Here is a 14,871-nt window from a genome sequence, read left to right as displayed (position 1 = left end):
TGATCCCCAGGGGAAATTCAAGATTTTCAAGGGGAAGAAATTCAAGGGGAAGTTCCTGCCTCAAAACCCAGATTACTGCTAAAAAGGTGCGAGACACGGAGAGACTTGGTAGGTAATATAAGAACCAATTTGAGAGCTGTGAATACAAATAAAGATGTTTCCACTAATTATTTAAAAAGGGTATGAATAATTTTGGACATGCCATTTTTCATAAAAATGTTAAAAAAAGACGAAAACGCTTCTTGTTTTGATTCCATGTTTCTACCACATTGTCTTACAACCTTTAGCCTTGTGGCAGTGTCCTTTTCAGTCAGAACAAACATATTGGTCAAAAGAAAATCAATATTAAGTCAACATTAAATGAATATTTGCCAGGGGTATGAATAATTTTGTTCTTAACTGTAGATAGATAGATAGACAGACATACATTACAGGTTGCTGTTGAAATGAAAAGTTTTCTCACCTGATCTGTTTGTCAGCCATTTATCCCACCCACTTACAGGTAGTCAGTGGTAGTGTGTGTGAGCGTGAGTGTGTTAGTGTGTGTGTTCAGCAAGTGTGTCAATCGGCCAGACTGCGATCCAGACAGAGTGTATTAGTGCAGTGTGTCCATCAGTCTACTGAAGCCTGTTCCCTCTGGGTGTCTGAGAGAGAGAGAGGGAGAGAGAGAGGGAGGGAGAGAGAGAGAGAAAGATAGAGAGGGAGGGAGAGAGAGAGGAGAGGGAGAGAGATGGGAAGGGGTGACAGGGAGGGAAGTATAGAAAAACAGGGAGAAAGAGATGGGAGTGAGAAAGAGTGGAAAGGAGAGAGGGAGAGAGGGAGAAGTAGAAAGAGAGAGAGAGAGAGAGAGAGACAGAGAGAGAGAGAGAGAGAGAGTTTGCATAACGTTAGTTTTGGGTGCAGATGATAAAGTAATGGGCCTGAACGCTTTCTGCATGAGGCCAGATAGTGAGGAAATGCCAGCCAGACAACATCACACACACACACCACTCCACTCCACTCCATTACACCACACAACACACACACCACTACACTACGCATCACTACACTACACAACACACAGACATCCAACCTAAAAGAGAGGGAGAGAGGGAGAGAGAGAGAGAGAGAGAGAGAGAAAGAGAGAGAGAGAAAGAGACAATCCTACCAGCACTAGCACTAAACTACAGCAAATACTGCCTTCCAGGCACGCCACTCTAAATAGTTGAAGAGTTACTTATTTATCTCTCTCACTCCCTCCCTCTCTCCTCTCGCTCCCTCTCTTTCTCTCTTGCTCTCTCTCCTTCTCTCTCACTCTCTCTATCTTTGTGCTCTAAAATAGACCCTCGCAATTGCATTCAAATTGAGTCACCTTCGATCCATAATTCTAATGTGTGTGTGTGTGTTTGTGTGCATATGAACCCCCTGTCTCACCTAGTGTGTGTGCAATGCGTTGCCTGCGTGGTGGTGGAGGCTGTGTGTGTGTGTGTGTGTGTGTGTGTGTGTGCTTGTCCCCAGACGGTTTGATATGTTTGGCAATATGACTGCCCCCTCTCAGAATAGGTGCAGTGCTATGGGCCTGGCCTCTGAGAATATGAAGCCATCCTGGACGAGGCTTTGGCCCTCTCAGTTAGCACACAATACAAGTAAACACACACACACACACACACAATGCAAATACACACACACACAGCACACAATACAGTATGACGCACACACACAAACACACACACACACACACACAATTCCATAAAAGCCAGCCGGGCTAGAGAGGCTCCTATAAAGGGTAATGCTGCAGACAATGTGTGTGTGTGTGTGTGTGTGTGTGTGTGTGTGTGTGTGTGTGTGAATGGGGAGCTAGAGCTGTTCAACTAGGAGACAGCTCGTCTCTGGATTTTCTGTGGGTCTCTGAAGGAACGTCCGCTATTCAAAGAGCATTTATGTATTTGGCTGACTGTCTGTGCGTGTGTCTGTGTGTGTGTGTACAGTGTGTGTGTGTGTGTGTGTGTGTGTGAGAGAGATAGAGAGGGAGAAAGAAGAAAGAGACAGAGTGTGTGTGTGTTTTTGTGTGTGTGAAGACATTCTGTTGCATTTTACAGTGACTGCTGCCACACCCTGTACAATAAAGGCCACTTTGTTTCTAAAATTGAGAAATACAGACTGTGTATTTACAGTATATCCTCTCTCTCTCTCTCTCTCTCTCTCTCTCTCTCTCTCTCTCTCTCTCTCTCTCTCTACTATCAAAATTCAAATCCAAAGGTGCTTTAATAGCATGACTTTGGGTACAGTGTTGCCAAAGCAAGTGTTACTAATAACACAGTAGTATTACAAAAGAAAGAAAATAGAGATACAGCAATGTGAGCACAGAACATCTCTATCTCTATCTCTCTCTCTCTGTCTCTCTTTCTCTCTCTCAAATCAAATCAAATCAAATGGTACTTTATTGGCATGAATGAATAAAGTAATTGTTGGCGAAGATACAGGTATAACATGCTGATAATCAATATACTGGTATAAATATAAAATAAATAATTAAAGAAAATAATAATAATAATAATAATAATAATAATATTAAAAAAATAAAAAAATAAAAACAGTAATCAGCTTCAGCAATAGTGCTATACTGTAGAAGGGAAAAAACTATACAGTACAGTATGTATACATATTATATGCCTAGACTTACATATTATCTACATAAATCAAATTAAGTAACTCTCTCTCTCTCTCTACTAGAAGCTTAGTCACTGAAACAAGTCACAACGCCATGTGGGGTTAACTTGGAGAAGTGTGGGTTGTGTAGAGTGTTGCTAATCACAGCTAGTCTTGTGCAGGCTGAAGTCATGAGGTGATCTCATGCCTGCTGATTTCATTCATGACAGAGTGAGATGCAGAAAGTGTGCGTGTTTGTGTGTGTGTGTGTTTTGGGGGTTGAGTACTAAAGACTCAAAGAAGGAAGCAGCCTGACTCATAATCCCAACAGGACACGCAATGCTTCGCGCAATGGGTATTTGGTGGATTTTGCACAGTCTAGGTTGCAAAGTGTAAGCATTAATATGTGTTAAAAAAGTGCAATTTTGCTGTTCTGTATGTCCAATACCTTACAACTTTTGTAGATATTAAAGAAAGCATCTGCTTCAAGAGTAAATATAAAAATATAAAGGACTAAAAATGTTTAGTTGACGTTTCTAATGTGTACTGGCTCTATTACAAAAAACAGCACTTTGCCTTCAAAATGATGGGTGTGTATGCGTGTGTGTGTGTGTGTGTGTGTGTGAAAGAGAGAGAGAGTCTGATCCAGCTCTAACATTCTAACTAACTTCATTTCCTGTGCCTCCCAGTCTCCTCCCCTCCGGCCAGCCAATCACGTTGCTTCCTCCAATTTCTCCTCCCACGTTCTCTGCCCTCCTTCCTCTCTTCCCTTCTACCTTCCCTTCTACCCTTTCTCTCTCTTTATCTCACTCCCACCCTTTCTTCTCTCTCCTCATACCATAACTCTCTCTCCACCCTCTCTCTCTCTTCCCCCCTCTCTCCTCTTCTCTCCCTCTCTGTTGTCTGTCTGACTTCTGTTTCCTCTCCTGGTGGCTGATGTGTGCTTATACTCTTTGCTGCTGCTGGCATTGTAGTTGAGTTTCTCTTTTTCAATATTTTACTTCCTTTCACTCCTCTCTCCCTCTCTCCTTCTCCCCTTCTCTATCCTGCACTTCATGCTTTTCATATCTCCATGCTCACTGCAAAATCAAAATCCTTCCAAACCACACTTTAAAAGTGATGGATGTGTGTGTGTGTGTGTGTGTATGTGTGTGTGTGTGTGTGTGTGTGTGTGTGTGTGTGACTGAGAGGGTGAGATGAGTTTGCAGCAGTACCAAACTTGGCAGATGTTCAGGCACCACTGGAGTTCAAAGCAGGTCACACACCAAACTAAGTCACACTGGACACACACATACACACAAACAAAAACACAGACACACACACACACACACCATACTCTTAGGTTCTGTCTCTCTCTAAATTACATTTTAATTTCTCTACTAATTCACAGTCTATCTCTAGATTTCCATTTCTCCATTTTCTCTCAAAACACACACACATACACACCATTCTCGTGACTTCTCGTCTCTCTGCACGCAGTCGAGTCTCTCTCACTTCTCTTTCACCCAAGTGTCCTTCTCGTTTCTTCTCGCCCCCCCCCCCCCATTCCCAAGCGTCCTTCTCGTTCTCTCGTTCTCCTTCTCTCCTCTGGTCCCTAGTGACCGACTCCCCTTGTGTTCTGTGCTGGTGACTGTGGCCTTGTGTGGCCTTGTGTTCTCTGCTGGGGTGTTTCTTTCCTCTCCCACAATGCATCTCTCTTTCTGGAGAGACGGAAAGGATGTCTCTCACGTCGTCTGCTGCCTTTTGCTACCCTGCTGCTTTTTAAGGCAAGAGCCCAGTCCCTGCTGACCAATATAAACACACACACACACACACACACACACACAGAGAAGAAGGAGTTTACTGTAAGAGCAGTGACTCCTCCCGCAGTTCTCCCACAACTCAACTCAAAGCGAGCACTAAACGAAGGAAGAGCTGATGAAGGAAAAAGCACCACGAGTACGTTCGCCTGTCTGCTGGGAAGTTTGATAAGCTGGCCCATCGCATCGCTCCATTTATCATCCACCAGAACACACACAGCACACCTGTTGGTATAGCTGAGAGACTAAGCAGCCTACTTTGCTTATTAGGCTACTTAGCCTGTAGCTAAGTGACTCGGTGCTACGAGGGCAGCAATATTAGTCGCGATACAAAGTAAAGACATTTTTCTGAACACATGCAGCAGTGTCATGGTAAGAAAGAGTTGTCGTGACAGATGTCCTCAATTAAATTTGTATTGAGTCTTCACACCTGCCTCATACCAAAAGTATGAACCAAAACCTGTAAATATGACGTGTCAATAAAAGTTTTGAAGTAACTATTTGTGTTCATAATGTATGTCTCACTGTGATAATGGGTGTATTTAGAAATGGCGGTAGCCTAGGTTTATTCCTTCAATTATTATTGTGATAACATTATCCGGTGTTGACAGGCGCGAGTTCGAGATTGAGTTCAGCATTGTTCGGAGTAGGCTAGGTGATAATGATTGCACCTGGGAGGGTAGGCTACATTCCCTTTATTATTATAATCACTATTGATAACGCATTATATATGGAACAGGTGAGAATGCATCTCGATCAACAAGTGTTACTGGGTTTAGCCTGAGCATTGTAGATGAATACCTTTATATGGCTCTGGGTTTGTGATTTGATTTCAGCATACTCATTTTTAAAAGATGCATTTAATCCGAAGTCATGTCAGCTCTCTATGCAGGGGTAGGGCTGTCACTTTTATTCGAACATGACGTGAAATATCCGTAGTCGAACTATAAATAAACTATTCGGTTTTAGTGCTGTGTAGCGCATTTCCGGTGTTGACAGGCGAGTTTGAGATTTGAGTTCAGCATTGTTCAGGAGTAGACTAGGTGATAATGATTGCACCTGGGAGAGGTAGGCTACATTCCCGCTATTATTATAATCACTATTGATAACGCATTATATAAAGGAACAGGCGAGAATGCATCTCGATCAGCAAGTGTTACATGGGTTTAAGCCTGAGCGTTGTAGATAGATACCTTTGATTGGCTCTGGGTTTTGCGATTTGATTTCAGCATGCATTCATTTTAAAAGATGCATTTAATCCGAAGTCATGTCAGCTCTCCATGCATGGAGTAAGGCTGTCACTGTCTATGATTAGTTTTATTTTATTGTTTACCATCTCATTCAGTGCTATATGATCAGGGCTCATGACCAAATCAAGCCAATATAATAGCCAGTAGCCACAATGAGCCCATGCAGCCACCCTGTTTCGACAATCAAAGGTAACGCAGAGAACGGCCAGCAGACAGATAATTACGTCCCCAACTCATCTAAAATGTGGTGTCTTGAAATACTTTGGGTTCTACACCATAGATGGTAAAGTGACCGTTAAATATAATGTTAAAGAATGTATCTGTGGATTGTGGCTTTACATCGGTCGGTGAAGTTGACTCCATGTCGTGGTGTCTCCGCGTAACTCAAAAGCCAGGCAAACTGAGGACAGTAGCTCTGTTCCATCGTCGTTATGGTAACCAAACAAAGTCTTCTTCTGTCTAGGTTTGTTTCTACGTTTAAGTGTTGTTCTTCTATGTGGTCCACCTACTGGAGGGGAGTGTTTACAGCAGTTCCGTTTCACACATCGCGCCATCTGGCGTCACTTTGGCCAGCGGTCTTAAATTCGATTGCGACTCAAAGGCGCGGCGCGCATGCTGTAAAATGGCGCAATTCGTCAGCTCACCAGTGCGCGTCGCGGGCGGGCGAGCAGCGGGACCATACTTTAGGCTTTAGGGTTGCCACTGTCCTTGACACAAAGGGGTTGAAAGCAAAGGATACTGTTAAAAATCTTGGTGTATTAATTGACAGTGATCAAAATTTCAACAGCCACATGAAAGCGATAACTAAATCAGCTTTTTACCTCAAAAATATTGCCAAACTTAGAGGGCTGATGTCAAAAGATGATTTAGAAAAACTCATTCATGCATTTAACAGTATCCTTTGCCTTCAACCCTTTTGTGTCAAGGAGAGTGGCAACTTTAAGACTGGGTTCTCACAAACACTAAAAGAACTGACCACATTCTAATTCTTAAGTCCCTGCACTTGCTTCCAGTAAGTCACAGAATTGACTTTAAAGCACTACTGCTTGTTTATAAATCACTTAATGGAGCAGGACCTAAATACATCAGACATGCTTCAGCAGTACACACCCTCCAGACCTCTCAGGTCTCAGGAGAAAAACCTGTTAGTAAAACCTGCTGTTCGAACTAAACATGTTGAAGCAGGCACGTAGGTAGCACCAGTAGGCACGGCTGAAGTGCCCCTGAGCAAGGCACCTAACCCCTCACTGCTCCCCGAGCGCCGCTGTTGTTGCAGGCAGCTCACTGCGCCGGGATTAGTGTGTGCTTCACCTCACTGTGTGTTCACTGTGTGCTGAGTGTGTTTCACTAATTCACGGATTGGGATGAGACCAAATTTCCCTCACGGGATCAAAAGAGTATATATATATATATATAATATAAAAGGCCCCAACTGTAGCCAGTTTTAAATATAGACTTAAGACCAAACTGTTCTCAGATGCTTTCTGCTTGTTATTATTGTTTTGTTTTGTTTATGTAAAGCACATTGAATGTGTATGAAATGGGCTATATAAATAAACTTGACTTGACTTGACTTGACACCTGTAGAGTTAAAATTGAAAATCAGATCTACAGACTAGAACAGAAGTCCTCCACTTCAACAGTATATTAGCCTACACAATAGGCCTACTCACTGAACCACTTATTGTCTTTGCACTTTGCTTATTGTGTCAGAGGATTCATATGATTTAAACTGGCATACCTTACATAGACAGTGTTGCAGAACTGTTTGGATTTACATACACGTTGGTTCAATATTGCAAACAACTCATCTATATTATTTTTTACCACGTCTGCTCATGGACCATTTGGGATAGCTTGCGGACCACACTTTGAGAAACACTGCTCTAAAAACACACACACACACTCACACACAGCTGAATCTAAAGTAATTTTGAAACCAGATTCAGCTGGTATTCGCCATGAGGACCCACAGGATGACCGAATCAGAACCTTTTGGGTCCCCTGCTCCAACCCTCCTCTGACCACTGGCCGACAGTAGCCCTGCTCCCTGAGTCAGCCATGGCTAGCAGCAGCCAGCAACAGTGTGTGTGTGTGTGTGTGTGTGTGTGTGTGTGTGTGTGTGTGTGTGTGTGTGTGTGTGTGTGAGTGTGTGTGTGTGTGTGTGTGTGTGTGTGTGTGTGTGTGTGTGTGTGTGTGTGTGTGTGTGTGTGTGTGTGTATGTGTGTGTGTGTGTGTAATGTGTATGTGTATGTGTGTGTCTGTGTGTGTGTGTGTGTGTGTGTGTTTGTGTGTGTGTGTGTGTGTGTCTAGTAGGGGCTCATCACCAGTGAAAAAGGAGATAGCACTGGAGCCTACAGCTGTGCAGCTGGGATACAATAGCTATAACAGATTATAACCCTTATAATCACAGCACAAGGTCACACAAACACCACACACACACACACACACACACACACACACACACACACACACACACATTAACACACACAAACAGATATAACATAGAAACAAGGACACACACTCCAGTGGCAGTCAGTTTGACCTGTATGCTGTGATTCTGCATCAACAACAGCAGTGAGGAAGCTGGAACAATGTCCCCAGTTCAGCTTCTCCCCACAAACACCTCTGGCAGCACACACACACACGTGATCACACGCACATACACACAAAATACCTACCTCAGCTCTGCTTCTCTTAAAGGTGTCCCATCAAACACTAAACTCAAACAGACTAACAAGGCCATTCTACACCTTGTTGTAGTTGTAAACAGCAGAGTCTGGAAGAGAGGAACTGACTCTAATCTGGCCCTGATACGGCCCTGATATGGCTCTGATCTGGCTCTGATGTGGCTCTGATAAGGCTCTGATATCCTTACGTCCTCCAGATGAGACGTTAAACCGAGGTCCTGTGGCCATTAAAGATCCCATGGCACTTATCGCAAAGAGTAGGGGATTCCCCTACTGGCTAAATTTCCAACCTGGCTCATTCAATCTGGCCCCCTGATCATCCCCCAGTGTAATTGGCTCATTCACTCCCTCACTCTCCACCTCAAGCTGGTGTGTGGTGAGCGTTCTGGCGCATAATGGCTGAGGATGTGGTGCGTTGAAGCACATCACCCAGGTAGGTGCTACACATTGGTGGTGGTTAGTGAGGTCCCCCCTTCCACGTGAAGCGCTTTGAGTGTTGAGAAAAGCGCTATATAAATGTAACGTGTTGTTGTTGATATGGCTCTTGATTGCTCCACACTTCTGGCCAGTAATCCTCCCTCATCTCCCCTCTCTCTCTCATTCAATCCAAGGATACAGTGTATCCCCATGACATGTAAGTAAGTTAGTAAGTAAGTAGGTCAATTATATAGCGCTATTCACCACAACCATATCAATGGCTTCCTCCCTCTACCTCCCTCTATATCTCTCTCACACACACACACACACACACACACACACACACACACACACAAACACACACACACACACACACACACACACACACACACAGGCCCAAGCCGGTAATCTAAGTTTGAGAGCCCACTTCAAAGCACTATGAGATAAGCGTAAGGTAAGTACAGTGTTGCTGAATAGCTAGCCTGACCTTAACCCTGTGTTTGTATGCAGAATAGCTAGCCTGACCTTAGCCCTGTGTGTGTGTGTGTGTGTGTGTGCTGCACTGCTAGCCTGACCTTTGCCCCCTGCTACTGTGGCAAAGCTTGAACTCACACACACAGTAACCAGACGAGCCCAAGCAACTGGCCAATCAGGACTGGCCGACTCCACACAGCAGAAGGCCAGAGGATGCTTTCACCTACATAGAGCCCAGATAACATGTAGCTCTAGGGACCTTCAGACATCACCTCACACTTTGGACACACACACATCACACACTTTGGACCTTTAAAACGCATACACACACACCATTGTTTCCCATACATACACCACAACACAATGATTTTCCAGGTTGTACTAAATTGTGCTTAAATTTGGTCTTAAATCTAGCATCATAATCACGCTGCGCTAATTTGTTAAAAACTGTTGCATTCAAGTTAATTCTGCAAACCTACCACCACAAATATAATTCAATTCTGTGGGAAACACTGCACACACACACACACACACACACACACACACACACACACACACACACAACACCTACACACGTAAAGACTCGGCATGTAGGACAGGTTAAATAATGTTGAGAAATATGTAGTACTACTAGTACTACATATTTGTACTGCATTTGTACTACAAAGTACTTCAGCCTAGTACTTCCCGCAACACACTTCTCAGCCACTGGAGAATTAGATCAAAGCAAACATACACTCACCAATTTAAAAGAACACAAAAGATTACACACACACCATAAACTCGAACGCAGACACACACACACACACACATACACACACACACTAGAGATGCACCGATATGGAATTTTAGGGCCGATAACAATAACCGATATTTATTGGTTTGTTGTGGCCGATACCGATACGATAACCGATAATATTACTCTTGAAAAAAAATTGTGAAAAGTGATTTGGGGAAAGCATTTAATAAGCATAATTTTATTGCAGTAATTTTACCTACCACCAAATGATGGACAGAACTCATAATAGTCCTCAATAGTAATGCGGTCAAACAACATAACAGTAGCCTAGCCCTACAGGTATGTGTGGCTCCTTTAAGTGAACCTGGCGTCAGTGAATTGCGAGTGAGTGGCTAGAGAGTTTGAATCGTTTTCATTTAGGACTAAACCAAAGATAATGAATGCGTAGCAAGATGGGTCGTCCTAGTTCATGTCTATGAGGGCAAAGTGGAGTTCAGTCAGAGACAGGCTCTGGTTCAGTTCCCGCCTGCACGAGGGTCACTGGCGTATGACTTATGTTTGAGCATACCGGTTCCACGCCAGACAAGCCGGAGTACAAAATAAACTTGGTGTACACCTTCATTAATGTTTAATTAATTAAACATTAATTCTCCTGACTGGAGGGTCATACTATCACGACATTCTACTGAAATAGGGAGGAGGGTTTGGAGATCATGATACCGTGTCCGAAATGTGCATCCATTGCTCAGAAAAATAAGGCTTTGACAAATTCTGGGAAATTCTTGGATTCTGCCATAGACCTCAATGTTAAAAAGAGAGCCTGATCACTGCATACTGCTACCCTATTTGCATAAATTTCCAGGGACAGGAAATGGCCTCTCATGAAGTATCTTCGTAATCAACCATCTTTGACTAAACGCTCATAAACGGCTCAGCTTGGAATAAGCTACAGTATAGCGACTAAATCAGAGTTTGTGAGGGAAACTTAGGTTTAGTTTCAACTGCGGGTAACTGAATAAAGCTGCAACTCCTCAGACTGTATCTTATGTCTGTCTACTCTGTTGCGCACAACCTGCTGCAGCAGAAATGAAAGCGTTAGCCCGAAGGTTTAATAACTTATTATGATGACCTGTCTGGAACTGAAGCACGAATGGTTAGCATATTTCTAGGTAATAATACAAAACCCAAGCTAAAGTAATGCAAATATAATACTAAAACACAACTTAGAACTAGGCCTACTTATGTACTCGTCCCACTAACGAAGTTTGTTTATTTGTTTCCCCGACCAGCGGAAAAGTGCAAACACACCAGCACAAGGCGGCTTTAGATAGGGCTGAGCTCCGGCTCTGTTAAGGTTAAATGGCGGATCATTCACGAGAGGATTTTGAGATGCACAGATTCCCCAAATGAGCGATATCCACAGATTTTGTTAGAGTGGTGAAATACATTCACACGCTGACATCATATTGAGGAAAAAGTATAGCCAACCAAGCTCAAGTAGGCTAGCTCAGTGTAGCCAGACGGACCTTCATTAGGGCTATATTAGGACTTTAAAAATATCGGTAGCAAATTATCGGCCAGAATTATCGGACCGATAATAATATTTTCATTTTTTCACTTATCGTCTAATAATATATCGGCCGCCGATATATCGTGCATCCCTAACACACACACACACACACACACACACACACAGACACACAGACACACAAATACACACACACACACACACACACACACACACCACTCAATTTAAAAGAAGACAATAGATTGCACACACACCATGAACTCACACACACACACACACACACACACACACACACACACACACGACACACACACACACACACACACACACACACACACACACACACACTCATATCTCATTGAGACACTAACACAGCCATAATGTCTTCCTCTCATCCACTCCCATAATATGTGTTGGTGTGTGTGTGTGTGTGTGTCAAATAACCTGACATGACTCATTCTCTTTCCAATCTTACCCCCAACACACACACACACACAAACACACTTACACACACAAGCACACACCCCAATCTCTTCATCTGTTTATAGGTAAACTTTAACCCTGCCCCGCCTCACTACAGAGTGTACACGTAAAACCGTCAAAGAATCAAGAGGGTGTTCTGGGTCTCCTGAAAAACGGCCCCTTGTCATTTATCATGTGCAGCCTTTGTCTGTGTGTGTGTGTCTGTGTGTGTGTGTGGCTCTGTCAGCCTCTTGACATCTGGAGTGTTTTAGGTATGCGTGCAACTCAGAGAGAGTGTGTGTGTGTGTGTGTGTGTGTGTGTGTATGTGTGGAGAGCAGCTAGACAGAGCAGAAAAGTATGTGTGTGTGTGTGTGTGTGTGTGTGTGTGTGTGTGTGTGTGTGTTCAAGGTGAGCACGGAGATCAGTTTGACACTCTAGAGACGGGTTTGTGTGTGTGTGTGTGTGTGTGTGTGTGTGTGTGTGTGTGTGTGTGTGTGTGTGTGTGTGTGTGTGTGTGTGTGTGCATGTTTGGCATGTATGGACAGCAGCTGAAACAGGCTTGCTTCTGACCCAATAAGAGTTCTGACCCAATTCTGCCAGAGAGTAATCAGCATCCACATACAAAATTATGGATCACAGGATGTCTGCCTCTGCTCTCTTCACCACACACACACACACACACACACACACAGTCGAGTTTACAGTTGAGCAGCTGTCTGCCTGTTTGTCTGTCTATGTTTGTCTGTGTGTCTGTCACCTCTTCACCCAGTTCTTACACATAACATCTCTCTCTCCATGTTTCTTCTTTACCTCCCTCTCTCCCTCCCTCTCTCTCAGCACCATTAGAGGACACAGTCTCTGTTCATCTACTATCTGTCCAATCTTCTCATCTCACCACTTTGTCCTCAGCCACTCTTCTCTCTCTCTCCATCCCTCTGTCTGCCAGGCACCCTGTCACCTCCCTCGGTCACACTCTCTCCTCTCGTCTGTCACACAGACACTTTGTTCTCCCTCTCTCTACCTCCCTTGCTCTCTCGTTCCTGTCAGAGATGGGTTTGGTTTGAGCAGCTCGGTGCTGTTGGCAGTTGTCATGGTTTCAGTTGTCATGGTGAGAGCAGAAGAGTATGTGTGTGTGTGTGTGTGTGTTCATGTCTCTGGTGAGTGTTTACTCCTGAGCTAATGTTTAAAACACACACACACACACACACACCACCACCACTGTTCCACCAGTTCAAATGATAATTCTGCCCTCCTTACACTGCCTCCACACAGGGTTATGATTTTCATTCCTACTGCCCCCCCTCCCTCTCTCTCCCTCTCTCTGATGTGAGTAGTCCTACATGCAGGGTAGAAGCGATTGTGTTATTTTGCTGCATGTGTGTGAATTATAGATGATGATCACATCCATGACAAAGCTTCCTCCTTCAGTCTCTGTCAGAGTGGAGGGCCCCACCCCCTCTATATGGCATCGCCTGATTGGCTGAGAGCAGTAGTGACCCTAGGGAGCATCGGTTTCACCTCTGCCTCGCAGACAGCTGAGGCCTACAGGTGTGAGTGTGTGAGTAAGTGTGTGTGCGTGAGTGAGTGAGCGAGTGTGTGTGAGTGTGTACACACTCACCACCAGGATCCATCTGTTTTCCTGGTATGTGCATGCATGTGTGTGTTTCAAATCACTTTAGTGCAGGTCCTGTGGTTTGCTAGTGAGTACTGTCTGAATGAGGCTGGTGGTAAATCACTTCTGACTGGCCATGAGGTGAGATTCACACACATCAGTAAATTTGTATCTGTACATCGACAACCTCATTGCCATGAAACCCAACTGCCTGCCAACCCACACACAGCTTATTGGTGTCATCTGGTGTCTAACAAGCCCTGCGGCTGTAATCTAGTGCCGTTTTAAACGAGGCATACTAGTCTGTTTACATCACATGACCAGTGCTCTCCTGTCTCCCTCTGTCAGCTGTTGAGCCAGCCTTGACATGGTGCTAGCGGGTCTCACTGTCTTTTCTAGCTACACTGTGTGTGTGTGTGTGTGTGTGTGTGGATAGAGGGAACAACCGTCACTGACCAGAATGAGTGTGGAAAAAATAAAAAATTTCTGTAAAATACAGAAAAAGAGGACGCTCAACCAATGTGGTTCACATCTTTACTGCAGGAATAATCTGTGAACCTGCTATAACGTTGTTACACGATCAATTAAAAAATCCTGAGTGCTGGAATATCTTAGCTTTGGGCTTTCAATCATATTTCATGGTTTAAATTCTCCGACCCTTGGGCAAATTTATTTCGATAAGAGAGCACAGACTGCCACTTTGAAAGCCCAGAATTCTGGATTTATTCACTAGCTTACTTGGTGTAGGATTGTAGGATTTTTTCATCTCCCAGATTGCTTGTTTCGTGAACGCGCTATCCTATCCTACGCGCACGCACGTAACGACGCACGCTACTCACGACTCTGCTCCCTCTGCCGCAATTTGATTTTAGAAACCCCGCATCAATCCTGTAAGCCATACAACCCCCCCTTACGAGCCCTCAGGCCGGGCTGCGGGACACGACAGACCCGTTACACCAAAGTCACGCCCCCAGCGGATGCACGGTCTGTCAGGAATTCTCACTGAGACTGTAGCGGCTAAATTAATCCGGGAATGGACACTGACATTACTAATCACATTAGTAATGTCAGTGTAGGGGCGACTAGCTAGCTAGCATTGATGTCAACGTTAGTAAAATGAACGGTGGCATGAATGCACTAGCAGCTATCACCGATTTAATACTATGCTAAGGGACAGCCCTGTAAGTTAGCCTATTCGGGTGACTTGGAGTTCCAACATCAAACAGATGTTTGCTGTAAAAATCGGAATAGTGTGAATGATGTTTTGTTGT

General features: G+C 44.1%; 1 protein-coding gene across 1 annotated transcript in view; it reads right to left on the bottom strand.

Moving 5' to 3' along the window:
- Nucleotides 1-14,871, bottom strand: part of slc25a22a (solute carrier family 25 member 22a) — a 37,081-nt gene that overhangs the window by 21,629 nt on the left and 581 nt on the right. Inside the window, exon 2 of the mRNA XM_048257541.1 lies at nt 464-644. Coding sequence (XP_048113498.1) covers nt 464-483 — 20 coding nt within the window. The 5' untranslated portion in view covers nt 484-644. The remainder of the gene's footprint in view (nt 1-463; nt 645-14,871) is intronic.

This window comes from Alosa alosa, chromosome 11 (assembly GCF_017589495.1).
Source record: "Alosa alosa isolate M-15738 ecotype Scorff River chromosome 11, AALO_Geno_1.1, whole genome shotgun sequence".
NCBI classification, from domain to species: Eukaryota; Metazoa; Chordata; class Actinopteri; order Clupeiformes; family Clupeidae; genus Alosa; species Alosa alosa.
The sequence above is the reverse complement of the archived record's forward strand: the minus strand, read 5'-3'. Positions and strand labels throughout refer to the sequence as shown.